Source organism: Pimephales promelas, chromosome 4 (genome assembly GCF_988280905.1).
Source record: "Pimephales promelas chromosome 4, fPimPro1.hap1.1, whole genome shotgun sequence".
In the NCBI taxonomy this organism is placed as follows: Eukaryota; Metazoa; Chordata; class Actinopteri; order Cypriniformes; family Leuciscidae; genus Pimephales; species Pimephales promelas.
In genome coordinates, this window is record NC_142772.1 from 45,630,826 (window position 1) to 45,647,439 (window position 16,614).

At 37.7% G+C, this 16,614-nt stretch overlaps 1 protein-coding gene across 4 annotated transcripts in view; it reads right to left on the reverse strand.

The window, feature by feature from the left end:
• Nucleotides 1–16,437, reverse strand: part of shoc1 (shortage in chiasmata 1) — a 29,696-nt gene extending 13,259 nt beyond the window's left edge. The window contains exons 1-21 of one of the 4 annotated variants that reach the window (XM_089130582.1): nucleotides 16,002–16,149; nucleotides 15,333–15,453; nucleotides 14,044–14,134; nucleotides 10,419–10,609; nucleotides 10,007–10,166; nucleotides 9,776–9,881; nucleotides 9,517–9,661; nucleotides 9,046–9,141; nucleotides 8,814–8,946; nucleotides 8,382–8,476; nucleotides 8,029–8,292; nucleotides 7,836–7,865; nucleotides 6,112–6,654; nucleotides 4,854–5,021; nucleotides 4,536–4,706; nucleotides 3,365–3,460; nucleotides 1,877–2,052; nucleotides 1,061–1,124; nucleotides 916–985; nucleotides 646–821; nucleotides 214–325 (exon numbers count right to left, since the gene is read on the reverse strand). In XM_089130582.1, the coding sequence (XP_088986708.1) occupies nucleotides 214–325; nucleotides 646–821; nucleotides 916–985; nucleotides 1,061–1,124; nucleotides 1,877–2,052; nucleotides 3,365–3,460; nucleotides 4,536–4,706; nucleotides 4,854–5,021; nucleotides 6,112–6,654; nucleotides 7,836–7,865; nucleotides 8,029–8,292; nucleotides 8,382–8,476; nucleotides 8,814–8,946; nucleotides 9,046–9,141; nucleotides 9,517–9,661; nucleotides 9,776–9,881; nucleotides 10,007–10,166; nucleotides 10,419–10,609; nucleotides 14,044–14,134; nucleotides 15,333–15,453; nucleotides 16,002–16,082 (3,089 nt within the window). In that variant the 5' untranslated portion in view covers nucleotides 16,083–16,149. Of the gene's footprint in view, nucleotides 1–213; nucleotides 326–645; nucleotides 822–915; nucleotides 1,125–1,876; nucleotides 2,053–3,364; nucleotides 3,461–4,535; nucleotides 4,707–4,853; nucleotides 5,022–6,111; nucleotides 6,655–7,835; nucleotides 7,866–8,028; nucleotides 8,293–8,381; nucleotides 8,477–8,813; nucleotides 8,947–9,042; nucleotides 9,142–9,516; nucleotides 9,662–9,775; nucleotides 9,882–10,006; nucleotides 10,167–10,418; nucleotides 10,610–13,817; nucleotides 13,983–14,043; nucleotides 14,135–15,332; nucleotides 15,454–16,001 lie in introns of those variants that run through there. The other 3 variants (XM_039658673.2, XM_089130581.1, XM_039658672.2) reach the window with 3 other exon arrangements.
• Between the last annotated feature and the right edge of the window lie 177 nt (nucleotides 16,438–16,614).

The window sequence follows — 16,614 nt, forward strand, 5'->3', positions numbered from 1 at the left end:
GCAGAAATAAACTGATCAAAATAAGCTGTTATGTAGGACTGCTGTCATATGGCATATATCTGTGCACAAGGCAACCCGCGTTCGAGTCTCAGCCTGACGTCATCAACGACTAATCAACGTCGACTCTCATCACATCACATAAATGTCGACTTTAAAAAATCTGAAGTCGTTCAACCTCTTATATATACTCACAAACTACTTTGAGTAACTTACGTCGTCTCCAGTGTGACCTGCATCTTTAAGCGGTTCAGTAAACCATCAGTGATGAGCAACACAAACGGAATAGCGTCCAGATATGATTTAGCAGTTGATTCTGGGATATCTCCTACAGATGAAACAGTAAGGATCATAACAATAAAGAAATCAATGATCCATAATTTTAATATTTTACCAGCCAAAGTTTGCTACTGTAATTGTATTCGAATGTTTAACAGTGTATGAATATAGGAACGATCTCTTTTAACCAGCAATAACAAGCAACAGGACATCTGAGCAAACACTTGGATTTTATAATACTAACACTGAGATCTCATTGATAAAGAATCCCGCTCCACATAATTGTAGATTAAACATCAAATATGTTCTTATTGGCTGTGATTACCGACGTTAGAGCATCATGTGAGCATGAAGGATTGTTAAACTGACTGGTTTCAGGGACTGCAGTGGAGAAGGAGATAAAGTTGACGTTTCTCTCTGAACACACACTGCCGAAGGGCGAATGGCCCACAGAGGAAAGCTCAAAAACCACGCTGAAACTCTGCCATGGGAAATCAGGACCAATGTGCTGACTGCACACGACGACACACCTACTGTAGGACAGTCTGAGGAGAAAGGAGATGGACATAACACATTAAATCAGGCCTTATATCCACACCTCATGTATTAACTGTATTAGAGATAAGGACAAAAAAAGACCTGTCCATCACTTCTCTGCTCACTACTTTAAGCTTTCCTTCATCCGGGACGATTTCAGACACATCGTTTTCTAAACACGCACATATAGAATCAGGCAGGACAATCCCTGCATAGTAACAATCTTGTTCTTGAGAAAATAACTCACCTGATACCTGGTTGAGAGCTGCAAGCAGCTTTTTATTTGCACTGTTCACTGTCAACACTAGAACCTGCTCATATGCAACAACAGTCATTAAACATTCACAATCTGTAAAATGTGCTTTGTTTGAAAAGTATGCTTAGTCAAGTTAAGTCAATGTTATGTGTATAGCGCTTTTTGCAATACATATCGTTTTAAAGCAGTTTTACAGTAAATTATGATGTTAATTTTCTATATCTTAAAGGGATACTCCACTTTTTTGGAAATAGGCTCATTTTACAACTCCCCTAGAGTCAAACAGTTGGGTTTTACCGTTTTCAAATCCATTCAGCCGATTTTCTGATATTTAGAAAAATATTAGTAACCAGACAGTTTCTGGTCTCATTGACTTCCATAGTAGGAACAAAATATAATATGGAAGTCAATGAGACCAGAAACTGTCTACTACTGACAGACCCTATTACTGACTGTAGTCTTTAGCCTCTGGACATTTTTTGACACAAAATTACGATTTTTGCGTCATCTGAGGATTTTTTCCAGACAAAAAATAAACAAATATTTTGTCTCAGGGGGATATGAGGGTGGAAAGAATGGGAATTCAAAAATACTACAGGTTTTCTACTAATACAAAGCTTAATGCTAAATCCTGAAGTATCCTTTTAATATATTAATTCAGTTTACATTTTAGTATATATTACTTTACGTCAATATACTGTATGTATGCAGATAAAGTTGGACACACATATACAGTTGTTTGCTTCGAGCTTACTTCAGGGCTGAAGCACGAGTGTTAACTCTAAATAACTCTGTATTAAATCTCACTCTAGTGTTGTGGTTGGCGTGGAAGTTCATCCATGTGTTGATTTGTTGCTGGAGCTCCAGTATTTTAGGGTTGGACTCTTGCCTCTTCTGACTCAGATACTGCAACACCTCAAACTTCCTCAACATCTCATCCAAACAGCTCAGAGTATACGAGGCCTTCGCCTGAGCCAGGTACTCTGTTCAAAAACAGATTTTACAGGCGTGTGAGTAAAGCTATACAAAAGCTACACTGTAACAATCAAATCACAAATGAGATCTCAGTTGTTTGCGCCACACTGATGCTGATTCTTAGAAAAAAAACAAAGGAATCTCACATGCATCTCCTCTATAGACCCCTTTTACGTCACGGCGCTAGATGGAGGCAAAACAAAGTGAAAACTGGAGGCGGCCAATCCAAACCAGCACAGATTCGGCTACATAATAAGGAGCTTAAATTACTTTTATTATTATTAAATGTCATCTTGTTGTGTTGTTTGGTGCAATAATCGATGAAAAATGAATATGCTGTAACTGGAATTTTTATTTCTAGAAAATATTCACATGATTAAAATCGCACCGTAATGTCACTCTTTACATTGTCGTCTTCTCTGTGCTGGCTAGGCAGAACTGCGGATCGTACACACAAGTCTTGTACATGACCATTCAGCACATAGTTATAGGCATCTAAAGATTTATTTTCTCAGTTTCTCTTTACGATCGGTTTCTCTATTAGGTAGGTGTAGAAGTCAGGCCACTCAACCGAGGTAACGTAGCGTTAATCCTGTCAGTCCACACATTGAGTGAGCGTCTAGGCGGCTACAGGTCGGCCAATCTGGTCCTGTCCGTTAAAATTAACTTTTGGAAATAACAATCGCGGTCCTGGACACTGAGTGACCTTACACATTAAGATAAAATCTGATTTTCTCCAGTCATTGTTAAAGAAACAAGCTAACTAACTAGCGTTAGTGAAGCGGCCAGAGGGATCGTTCTGCCTCCACCCACATAAAAACGTCATTGTGTTTACCAACTGAAAAGGGGTCTATTCGCGTTATTCACGGCATCGCCATCTTTGATTTTTAATGAGAATGAAAGCGAGGCTGTGAGGGATAGACTTGCATCTCTTCAATGGGCTGTACTGTTATTTAATGTGTTTTCGGATTGTTCTGCTCATGAAACACTGGAAAAACATCTTTCCAAGAAACGTCAGTTGACAAAAATCTCCCGACAATGTAAGCTGTGGAAAATTGTAAGTAATCTAGCCGCTTTATTCAGCTTTTTACAGCGGATGCCATTGGAAACACGGTAAGTCTATCCCTCACAGCCTCACTTTCATACCTGTCATGGCGCTGCTCTGAATAAGGCCTATAGAGCAGGGTTTCCCAAATGGGGGTTCATGAGGGAATAATTAAATCATATATAAATGTGTATTCAATTAATCGAAATGAACTGAAATCACAGTAATATCAGACCATAACTATGAGACATGAGTGTTTATTTTCTAATATTTACCAGTGGCTGCGTTGAGGTCACATCTGAACAGGACGTGTTCCTTCAGCGTTACCAGAATATGTAGCAGTGCCATCTCACTAAACACACTGTCAGCATCTGCCACATATACAAAACCATCTTATTTAAAGGGGTGATGAACTGAGAAATAAAATTTTCCTTGAGCTTTTGACATCTAAGAGGTCATCATATTATAAGAATATCCTGTAAGTTTCAGAACTGAAAACGTCCTTGTAAGTCCAACAAAATCTTTTATTGACACCAGCCTCAGCAAACGACTCGTTTTTCAAAGTGGGGAACTATGACTACAAAGAGGATAAAACAGCACCCCCGCAGAAGAAGATCAACGCCTACTTCAACACGGCCGGTTTAGACCCGCCCACTGATTCGCGCAATACGCACAACCGGCACATTCGGGAACTTAACTGTCAATTTTGTCCCCGCCCCCTTTTGGGGGAAACAAACTAGACTCGCCATAGACTTCAATACAAAATAACGGCAAAAACCAACGTCCGTACACAGCCGACAGGCGTAAATAACTTAAGAAATCACTTATATAAAACATGTCAAGTAATTACATGTCCATCCTGCCTGCCAAAGAGCCTGAACGATACATTTTTTAAGCCCATTATCAACTATCCCAGACTGCATGCCATCATCATCATAAATTCATAATATATACATTAAGGTTCTTTACTTAAAAAAAACTAAATAAAATCATTCAGGGGCTTACCTGGTGACTCGATGAGGTACAATTAAATGTCCGGGTAAGACGCCTTTGGCCACTGGATGGGGTTGTTACACCCATAGATATCTATGGATACACCAATTTGACGCTGGGAGAATAAAGGGACATGTTTTTAAATTGGCCAAATTAAGTTTGTGTATATATCGTTCAGGCTCTTTGGCTGGCAGGGTGGACATATAATTACTTGACATGTTTTATATAAGTGATTTCTTAAGTTATTTACGTCTCTCGGCTGTGTACGGATGTTGGTTTTTGCCGTTATTTTGTATTGAAGTCTATGGGGAGTTTAGTTTGTTTTCCCCCAAAAGTGGGCGTGAACCTATTCAGAGACATTCTATGACGCAGCGCCGGTTGTGCGTATACACACATAGCTAAATTACATAGGCCTAACATTTTAATAATGTGTGAGAATGTGTCTCTTCTGACCCTGTTCTGTCCGAAGCATTCGCTCTTGCTGCTTTAGGAGGAATCGTGTGAGTTCGGAAGACAGAGTGCCAAAGTCTCTGTTGTTCAAAGCGGAGATGCCCAACTTCTGCATTTTTCCCAGAGAGGGCAGAGCCAACGCATGCAGTTCCCTATATGCATCTCGCTGACTCTCTATAGGAATAAACAGAGAAATACAGTGAATCGTTTCAACTAAACACATAAATGATTAAGAAAAACATTTATACAAAGAACATGTAGTTTGTGCTTACAACAATTTGTTTATCTAATGCTATTCAAATACTTCAGATCTGCTGATACCTGTGGCTTGGACGTATACAATCTTGCTGATGGTCTCTTGTTTCTCTTCACAGGGAAAGCTTTTCTCAGTCGTAATGACAGTCCTTTTTGAATCCGAGGCATGATTCACTGCATTTATTCTGTTATCTAGCAAAGCATTTCCAGTAGGATGCTGACACTTGGTTACCTCTGAAAAATATTACACTTTATCACTTTAAGTCAATTCACAGTTTGCACTAAACAAACACTAAAAGATGTCAGGGAAGACCTCCAAACATTTTGCAGTTCCAAGACGTACATAAAAAAAACATGATTGAATCCCATTAGTTCACCCAAAAATGAATATTATAAATGGTTAGTTAACCCAAAAATTGTAATTTTGAAAGAAGTCTTGTTGGAGTTTTTTGCAAACAAAACACTTTTTATTAACACAATTTTATTAACAACATTTTTGGGTGAACTAACATGTCGTTCAACACCCATGAGACATTTTCGGAACACAAACGAAGATATTGTTGATGAAATCCGAGAGCTTTGTGTCCCTCCATCGGGAGCTACACAACTCCCACATTCAAGGTCCAGAATGATAGAAAAGACATAATTAAAGTCATCCATGTGACTCCTGCGGTTTAACCTAAGCCCACGTTTACACAAAACCGAATATTTTCCCCCTCTCCGTTTTCAATAATAACATCGTGCACACACCCAAATAAATACGCCGTCGAGCGCCATCATATCTACGCCAAACCTATGGGTGGCAGTGTAGGGAGAAGGATAAAGCCATGCAAGCCAATCAGAATCCTCAGAATCGACAAGAGAGAACCTAAAACCCTGTTTCTCCCAGTTGACACGACAACACATAACCGGCTTTTTCATAAATCTCCACTCTGGCCGGAGTTTTTAGAAATAATCGTTTTCTGTAATAAAAACAGGGTTTTCGTGTAAATGAGAGGACAAAACGCAGGAAAATATCTGCGTTTCCTCTTCGTGTAAATGGGGCCTAAATTTTGTAAAGCGACACTAGGGTTTTGTTTGCGGGAAAAAAAAATTGCATTCATTTTTGGGTGAACTAACTGTTTAAAATCACCATGAAATATAAATAAGTTATTCTTATTTTTTTAATGGAATATTATAAATTATGTATACGCGAGACCCACCCAACTTTTTTTCTCAAGAAATCACTTTACTCTGATATACGTCACAATAGAGAAGAAAAGTCACAATCTATGCGTCATACTGACTTTAAACACTATTAATGAAAGTCCTGGATTCACTCTACCTGCAGATGTCGGACTGCTCCGCTGAAGTTTTTGCATCGTTCTTACCATGATAAAAGACAAAACAGGGTTCACATCTTCGTGAGACTGAACTACAGAATTATTTCCCTTTTTGCCTCTCAAACAGTTTGATAACAGAGACGATTTAGAGGTTATGTTTTCTCTTCTCTGTTCTGACTTCTCAGGAAGTTTGTGTATAGCAGATCTCACTTCAATATCTTTAACACAGTGCTTCAATGGAGACGACTTAGACATCTCGACCACTTTAGAGAAGCGGTGTTGTTTTTCTGAAAGACATGTGGAGGAATTTGTCTGACTCCCAAACCATTTTTCTGGTGGACTAGAGATGCGTTTCTCTCTCTCTGCAGCTTTACAGTCTATTCCTCCAGCTGTTGTCACTGTAGAACTGTCTCCTTGCTGAGACATGCGCTCCATTATAAAGAACTTCACAGTCTTCCCTCTGTCCACCTGTGTAGGTACGGCTGACTGCAGAGGCTTGCTCTGGGAAGGGGACACTGCAGTGGGATGGCTTGAAGGTGGCAGTGCTGAGAAACCAGAGTAAAACATTTTTCATTTGAGTGCAATCAACAGCTTTTGTGGCATAATGTTGATTACCAATTTAACCCTCTGGGGTCAAAGGTGTTTTTGGGGTCCTTGAGATGTATTATTTGAGTTGTGACGTTCTTGTCATTTACACAGTTGTGTTGTCATGAAAACAAAATTGTAAAATTCAAACTTTACATAGAAAGGGTTAGGAATCGTATCACTGAAGTCCTATTAACATGCATATTGTTTGATTATTGTTGCTATACTACTAAAACGATGAGTAATTTAAGTTATTGGCCCCTTTCGCTTCCAATGTAAATCCCTTACTGTATCCTAGATTTGCTGTTTTAAAGGAAAATAATTGTTGAAAGAGTTCATTTAAAAGACAACTCTGGCGCAAATTGAACCTTTGGTCTAATAACACACTGGTATCTTGACCATTATCGTTAATCGAATGGAAATAGTTTTATCTCTAAAAACTGTTTAGCTTATAACACTAGTATATAGGGGCATAGAGTAATGAAAAAATAAAAATTGCTAGTTAATACCACTAAGGCTCAAAATAGCCCCACACCAGCACAGTAACATAATGAGGATCCCTACATGCAAAACGAAGCATTGAGAACTTTGTAAGCGTACAGACAGTTTAATAAGAAGATACTTTATAAAGACAGTCCACTACACGTAAACAGGCAGCAGCCATCTTTGGAAAACAGTCTCGACCAGTCGAACCTTGAACGCCATTCACACAGTTCAAGAAGTTCGCTGAACTTCATACAGTTCAGCTCACTTAGCACCGCGTTCGTGGTTCGACAAGTCGAGACTGTTTTCCAAAGATGGCTAGTGCCTGACCTCCACTGTCTTTAGTGGTGTTAACTAGCGATTTTTATATTTCATTACTCTAATGCCCTATTTACTAGCGTTATACGCTAAACAGTTTTTAGAGATAAAAATCTTTACATTCGATTATCATGAAAACAAATCTCAGAGGTACCAATATGTTATTAGACCAAAGGTTCATTTTGCGCCGGAGTTGTTCTTTAAGGCTAATATTGAACACAACAGATTTTGGTCTGTTCACGCCTCAAATATCCATAATTGCAATGTTTTCAAATGATCATGACTGAAAATATACATATAGCTCATGTTTAAAACGATGAGAGAAACTCAAAAAGCTCACCAGCGTCTGAAGGGCATTCACCCAGCAACTCTGCAATTGTAAAACACAACATTAACATACAGAACTTTGAGTAATATTTACAATAATACCATTATACATAAAGAGTAATATTGCATTTAAAAATAGATCTTAAATCTTCAGTCATTTAAAATAGATCTTTTACGTACAAGAATACTTCACTATAAGATCTTACCGTCTATTTTCCTAATGGACAGTGGTGAGAATATTTCATCTATGTGCGACTCTCTCACAGCTGTCTTGCATTCTTCTGTGGACATTTTCTCAGTATAGTTGAAGAGATTTTTGAAGTTTTCAGGCAACGTCACTGTACTGTCTGTGAGATGAAACTGGCCCATTTTGTCTTTAGGTTCTGGGACCGGATCCATCTCCACCTTCAGTGGTGTAAGAAGCTCTGGAAGTGACTGCATGTGGACCATGGGCTTATTTACCTGTGGTTCTGTACACACAACACAATGGAGTTCAAGGACTAAACACACTTTATGGATATAACAAATCTATCTTTTCAAATCTACATTTCCGCATTACCAGCAAGTAAAGACTGAGACACACATTGGAGATTTTTCTCTGCCATCCAAACGGCCTTTTCCATATTTTCACAAAGACTGTCTGACATGAAATGCCTGGGGAAAAGTATAGTACATATCATTTCCTGCATCATGAGAATGATTATGAGTAGTGTTTTCATTGATCTTAGGTCAACATGAAATAAAAACAGACCATTTTACTTTATTAATTCCCATGCATGGTCAACATATTGTGAACAAATCAACGTTGCACATTGTTCCTTCACAATATCCCCCATTATGGAAGCAAAATTTAGTGTAAATACCGTTCATGTTGGCTTGAAAAATGAAAACAAACCTTTTGTAGATGTCTACATGATGCAGTAAAGACATATTTACTGCAACAAACATTCACAGCCTTCTCTCCTTGCTATAACAAATGCAACAAACTCACTGCTTATAAACTGGTGACAGTACTTCAGCTGACAGCTTTCTGCTGGACATAAGCAGGTCTGGTAGACACGGCGTACGATTACAAGGTGAAAGAGGCAGGTCTAATTCCATCTCAGCAGAAGACCTTGAAACAACTGGAATGAAAGGTTTTGAAGTCATTGGAGATTAGAAGAGCAATCTACAGAAGGAAACACTCTTTGATTATGATTAAATATGAACAGTCAATACACCACCTGGAGATTTTGGCTCCTTAAAGGTCATGTTAGCAAAGCTGCTTTCAGGCATTTGCAGGACTTCTAACTCGGTTGTGTGTTTATAAGCAGAGGTGGCTATTTAAAAAAAGAAAAAAAGAAAAAAGATGATTATTGACATTTTATAAAATACAATGGCCCCAAAAAGTCACACTTATAAGTGTAAATGTCAGCTTGTAATTGCATTAGATAACAGAATATAAAAGCAAGTGGCATTTAGACTTTTCTGAGAAATGTTTGCAATGACTTTCAATCAACTGGTGTTTAAACAGTGCACTTATTGTTTTATTTAAAACCTAACAAATGTCTTTTTGTCAAATGTTTTGCTTGGAAATGCTTCATATTTTGTGATCTAATGCAATGATAATCAGATGATTTTAAGCGTGACACGTTTCCAACTACTCTCCGAGGCTATTGTATTTTTTTTTTTTTAAAGTAAAGGTCAATTTTTACCTTCTTTAAGAAGATCTTTTACGGGTAAACATTCTTCTATTTGCTCTCGGGTGACATTTAGAAAATCTTGCACATTTGCAATGGAAAAAATGGGCTCTGGTCTTCGGGAGGAATCCATACAAACTTCATCAGCCAACATTAGTGCCTGTAGAGAAATCATAGGCTGGTATATTTGAAATACTAAAACTTCTTCCAAAGCTGCAAAAAGCACAAACAATAAAGATTTTTTTCATTAACATGATTCAGTTTTGTAGTTCACCTCTTCGTTCAGTACTGCCTCTTTTTTGAACTCCTCTGTAACATTTCCTCCGGTAAACGTGGCGCCCGTTACTTCATCTAAAACTGCATCGTATGAGTCACGGTGTCTATGAGAAGGAAATATAATTTCAGTGCATACAAATGCATAATAGATTTTTTAAGTTCCCAGACTTTTCTTTGGGGCTGTTTTTAAATTTCTTTATGGGAGAAAGAAATATTTTGTATGTTGTACCTAAAAACAACCTCTTTCAAAAGATTTACTGATGAATTGAGAACAGGATCCGAGACAGCCATGATCTTCAGCTTCTGAAACATCGTTTGAAATGGAGGCATGTGGCTTTTGAACCGCTGCAGATGATCCCCGAATATCACCTCCTCTGGCAGAGTGAGATCTGAGATTTCGGAAACAAGTTAAGAAGGATTATCATCCTTCCATTGTAAGACTTCTAAGGACCAAAAACGTATAAAGATCCTTTTGAAATCCCTTTGAAAGCAAGCCATGTGATGTGCTGGGAATTTTTAGTACACATCTCTACCCCTTTTTTTAGATACATCAAAGCCAAAAATATAGATGAGTGATATAAAAGTGGTGCAGTATACAGAAGTGACACAAAAATATAAACAAAATATACTCTAAATCCTACCATCACTGGTAAAGCAACGTGCATCTGGCGTACATGGACTGAAAGTCTCTTCCCAAGGTGATCTGATGGCACTGCTCTCAAATCCATCTAAAAGCCAGAGGACCTCTGAGGTCCCAAGACTGCACTGAGAGGCAGGATTAGAGCTGGGAACCACTTCCTCTAGTCCTCTTCCTGTCTGCAACACATTGAACCTAAACACAACACAGTTCAATTTAGGGCTGGGCGATATATCGAGTATGTACGATGTATCGTTATATTTTTTGAAACGATATGGAATGGAATATGCAATACCGTTTATATCGATAGTTTTGATATGAGCACATCTGAAAAATAGCGGAGGTTGCAGTGTGAGCTGCTGCAGTGAAAGTAGCTAGGCTACGTAGTACAATTTGTCCTAAACATGACACAAGCTTATATTAATTGCGTCAAAATCACTTTGATATAGTTAACAAGTTTAAGGCAGCTTGCCGCCCGGTCAAATGCTCTGACAGACACTGTTGCTGACTGACAGATATACTTGCGCTGTTTAATGCGTTTGAGATGTGGTGCTTTCCTCAGTGCTCAACTTACATTTCACATGTATATTCTCCATCTGTAAATGTTAGAAAGTAAAGCAAATATGTCCATTTCACAACAAATATGTCCATGTCAGAAGAGGACGAGCTTCTGCAAGTGAATCTCCGCTAAAATTCATGCTTCCTTGAACGAGCGCCGGCGCGCGCATGCGCGTGAATAGTACTACGTAGTACGCAATAATTCTGACTAAAATAAACATATTGCTAAAATATTTGTTGTTGGAGAAAATAAATGTGCCATATGTGGAATTTTAAACTTACAAGTATATATTTTTAATGAAAGTGAAAGTGATTATAATGGGGTAATCAAATGCAGGCTAATATAATTAGTTTGTGCTTTTGTTTTTATTTTCATTTTTAGTTTAGCTTTTAGTCAATATAAAAATAAAAGCTTTTTGCACATAATATATTGCATAGCCTATATTATATTTGTTTCCATATCCTTCAATATCAACATTGTTTGTAGGATATCATTGGGCCGAATGTGAATATATATATATATATATATATATATATATATATATATATATATATATATATATATATATGAAGAGCTCTTTTCCAAAACGCTATAAATCCATTTCAATAGTTTTCAGGAAAACTACATTTTTTACCTAGACCCACACATTTTGTGAATATTCAAATTATCCTGTTTAAATGTTTTATTGGTTCAGTCTGAACATTTTGAACAATAATTATTAAATCAAACAACAATATTGTTAATGATAATTTAAAAGTTAATTTTATTTTTTTCCAAAACGCTATAAATCGAAATAAACCTCAAACAAATAGTACCAATTTCAACATATGCATGAAAAAAACGAATTATTAAAAATGATCAATATATGATAACGATATTCAAAAAAGGGATGGGCACCCCTCCAGCACATGCACACACACACACAGGCTACATAACATGTGAGCAAAGCGGAGCAGCATGACGCTTAAATATAAGTTAACAAAAAAACAAAATAAACATTTCACATTTGTTTTTAATAATATTACATTACTTATTTTTATTATTTCATCTATGTTGAGTAGGCTATGAAAAGGGAACCGCATGAGATGAGTAAGATAGGATCAAAATTCAAAAGCTGCCCAATATCGGAAAATATTTGGAGTGCGTCAGACATGATTTTGACCACTTATTAAGTTTTGTTTTGTAGAAAGCTTGTAAATTTCGTTTCATATAAATTGTATCTTCATTTTAATAAATGTTTCATCGACAAATTGACTGGATTAATACATTAGAAGTAAATATCAGACAATATAATCAGGACACAGAGGCGCGCAGGTGAACCGGAGCGCGTCTCATAATATGAACCGAAACACCGCGATGCTTGCCTCACACAGGCCTGAGAACTAAGCTACAGAAAGCTTTAAATATCTACTTTTAAACAAAACAATTAAAAACTAAAATAAATTGGCAACTCTCTGCGTATGTAGGCTAATTCGAAGTATGCGTTTCTCTATGCGCGTTCACTGCGAAGATGGCGAGTAAGCATCATCAACTTTATCTTTGTTGCTGACACTGACAGAAAACACTAGTTTATTAATAAACAATTCAAATGTTTCATGCATAATCATTACTTTTGCTGGTTCTTTGTGGCAAGCTTTATGCATACGTTGAGATGCGGAATATGCAATTAAAAACGCTCATATGGTTTCTCTCCCATTTAATTAAATCAATATATGTGATTACTGATAATACAAATGGCTTAAATGATCTACTACTAGTCGACTAGAAAACTAGGACTCATTTTGAGGAATGAATGAACATAATAAACCTCTGTTCAGAGTGCCGCCGTGCTGGATTGTGTAGAGCGCTCATTGAATTTGAGGATTTATCGTGTTTAGGCTAAAAACAGGGCTGGCGCTTATCGTGGTTTGGAAAGAAACTGTATCTTGCAGTACATTTTAAACAAGGAAATATAGCGATTCGGCATGAAACGTTGATAGAGCAGTGAAAGGGTTCTGTCCGCAGCAGAATGACACGACAAACTCATTTTTTTTAAAAATGTCGTTTAACGCGTTTTGGAAAAGAGCTCTTCATATATATATATATATTTCAATATAAAGATTTTCTTTATCTAAATAGAAAACGTAGAAAGTACCGAGATATATATCGTATATCGCCATTTGACCAAAAAATATCGAGATATGATTTTTTGGCCATATCGCCCAGCCCTAGTTCAATTTGAAGAACTTGTTGTATTTGAACACAGGTGAGAGATATTCAGGGGACGTTTACTCAACACTTTTTCCAACTAAAAATGGAAAACTTTTTTGCATTCTAGCCGTTAATTTACAGGCTAACGGCGTCTTGGGGGCCTGGACCCGATGACAACACAGCGCTGAAGTGCCAACTAGCCTCTCCCAATGGAGGATCCCTGGCCTATACCACTGACTCTACAGATAAAGCGTTGAGGAAATTTCGGTTCACGTACCAACCGCAAAGTGATAAAATAAAATAAAATTCAGTATCAAAATTCATAGTTTGCAAGTAGTTTGTTTAGGCATGGTTTTTAGGGAATTACAAACCAGCGCACAAAAAAAACTTGCATATTGTACCTTTAAATTATATGTTTACCTCTTGTAAAACTGCTTTGAAACAATCTAGATTGTTAAAAAGCACTATATAAATGAGGATGAATTGATTTGACTTTAAAACACAAGTATTTTGAAAACTATACCGTTATCGTCCCCATGTAAACAACAAAAACGTGAAACCAATGACGTCATGCACATTCATCATTATCACATGCTCAGTTTATAGCAAGGTAGTGTTTCTTTAAAAAGTGACATTGCCAACACTTGGCCTGACCTGCATAATCCAGCGTTTTAGTCATTATTGCGGATCCGTGTAAACGGGGATCGTTTTAACAACGTTGTCTTCTCTACGCAAAAAGAAAAAAGGAAAAAATTTTCTGTCTTAGTAGATCTTTGTCGTTTAAACGTACCCTTACTCTCAGCTGGGTGTGGACACAATCTGCAGACACAAATATGAAAGCAGAGACCATATCAAAGGGCATTATAGAAACAGTTCAAACCTTTCCAAACGGTCACCGAAACGTATGTTGGCCTTCAAGTAATCCATTACAGATCCAGTCACTTGTAGCGTACCCATGGATATTTTGTTCTCTGTAATAAATGAAAAAAGTCAGTGTTGATATGTTATCATAGAATATAACAAAAGGTAACTGGGGGTGAGATAGCAACACAGATGAATGTAATGAAAGTAAATTTCCTATTCAGTAAAAATCTTCTCCCTTTTAAATCACTACATCTCCATTCTCCATTTCATTACACAGAAAAAAGAAAACATCTTGAGCGAGTATTTTATGCCACAATTCTCATTTTAGGCCAGAGGTCTTTAATCCTGCTCCAGGGGACTCGCTGTCCAGCAAAGTTTATTTCCTAACTGGTTCAGCACAGCTGACTGTGATTTTCAAGCGACCCTGAAGAACTTAGCCGGTTACCTTGTGTTTGATAAGGGTTGGAGCAAGTTCAGTGCTCTGCAGGTCAGTGGGTCCCCAGGAGCGGGATTGAAAACGTCTGTTTTAGGGTAAACAAAATGCGTCCGAAATCTGAAAAATGCTGCCTTTGGAGGATGCATGCCAAAGTAGGATGGCATGAAGGCACATCCAAATCCAATGTTAGCTAGCTTCACCAATAGATATCTATATAAAGACTAGATATCTCGTCCGTGCTGCTGGCCAATGGAGGTTGACGTCAGCACCTGGCGGCCATCTTGTCATAGGCAGCTTGCTCACTGGTAACATTGTTTTAATGGTGCATGTACTATTTAAATCACTGTAACTTGCACAATTTTCTACCGATTTTCAAACGGTCTGGTTTGTTATAAACGGCAGAAATGTAATTATGATACTGCATACTTATGAATAATAATAAGTGTATAAATAAATAATCATCCAGAATTATAGCCACGTTAATAACGTTTGTAAGTAACCAAACCGTTTAAATCCGTCAAGATTTCAACGAGATAAGAGTATTTCTTACATCAGATACCACAGAGCCCGCCAGAAAGCCTGTCTGTGACAAGATGGCTGCCGGTGATGACGATAAATACTCCGCCGTGAGACATCTAGCCTTTATATAGATATCTATGGCTTCACCCACCGCAACTTTCAGACGCCATCTTTATTTTTCAGCTTAACTGTCACCGTATGGAAAGCACGGGACTGTGAGATATCAAACGCAGAGAAAGGATAGGCTACTAATGAGACAAGAAGTGAAGCTAACATTGGATATGGACAACCCTTGATGCCTTTCTACCTTCCGAGGGCAGCAGTTCCACAGCCAAACTTGCCACACTTACTCCATGGCACTCGGTAAGCGATGTCTGACAGGTGTCCATTGTGAGGGTAGATGCTACTGACTAGCTGGAACGGAACCGGAAGTTCCAACATGTCCATCATCAGTCTGCGTTTGACTGAGGCCTAAAACAGATGACATGTGTTTCATGACTTATAGACCTTATTCAGAGCAGTGCCATGACAGGTATGAAAGTGAGGCTGTGAGGGATAGACTTACCGTGTTTCCAATGGCATCCGCTGTAAAAAGCTGAATAAAGCTCCTAGATTACTTACAATTTTCCACAACTTACATTTTCGGGAGTTTTTTGTCAACTGAAATTTCTTGGAAAGATGTTTTGTCATGAGCAGAACAATCCGAAAACACATTAAATAACAGTACAGCCCATTGAAGAGATGCATGTCTATCCCTCACACAGCCTCGCTTTCATTCACATTAAAAAACAAAGATGGCGCTGCCGTGAATAAGGCGTATTGTACCCTTATTCTGATTTTATATTATTACCCCCTCCAGAACTTTTGAATAATTTATTTCCTCATCTTATATAATATAATTCCCTTTTCTGATTTATTTTTGTTAGAATTGCTCATGTTTATTCAGAAAAATACATCTCAATTTAAGGTAACTTAACTAGTGTTACGTTACATGAATGAAAATCAATGTAGGAACTCACCTCAGAGAGGTAATCAATACCTTTATACCTCACAGTCATGAAACGTGCACTTTGTTGGGTTTGACCACAGGAATTAGCCATGGTGTGGTTATTCGTTGATCTTGAAACAAGAAATAACGCTAATACATAACAATATAACAATCGTCTCCTTTGTTGTGGATTAATCTGAATCTTTATGCGATTGGGAGTCCAGTGTCAAAGAAAAGTGCGAACTCTTTCCTCTCAGTTGCACGGAATTATGGAAAATGAAAACTGCTACGAAATCTGATGTGACCTGTCATACTAGCTATTGGGAAATGTCGGCTCTTTTGAAATGACGAACGAGGACAAAAAGATGGATTACTAAAATTTCTAGAGGTTTAAAGAGTTAAACGATCGTGACTAAATCTAAAATCTGAGGTGAGATATTTCTGGCGCGCTTTCAAATTCACTCGGTCTCGGTGATTGACAGGACGAGGAGCAAGAAACCACGCCCACCAAGCCTTCTCTTATGATAAATCAAATACATAAAATTCTCATGCTATTACACACACATTTTTATAATTTATATATGTGTGTAGTGTGTTTGGGGAGGAACAATGGTAGTACACTGCCATCTAAAGGACATATTTAC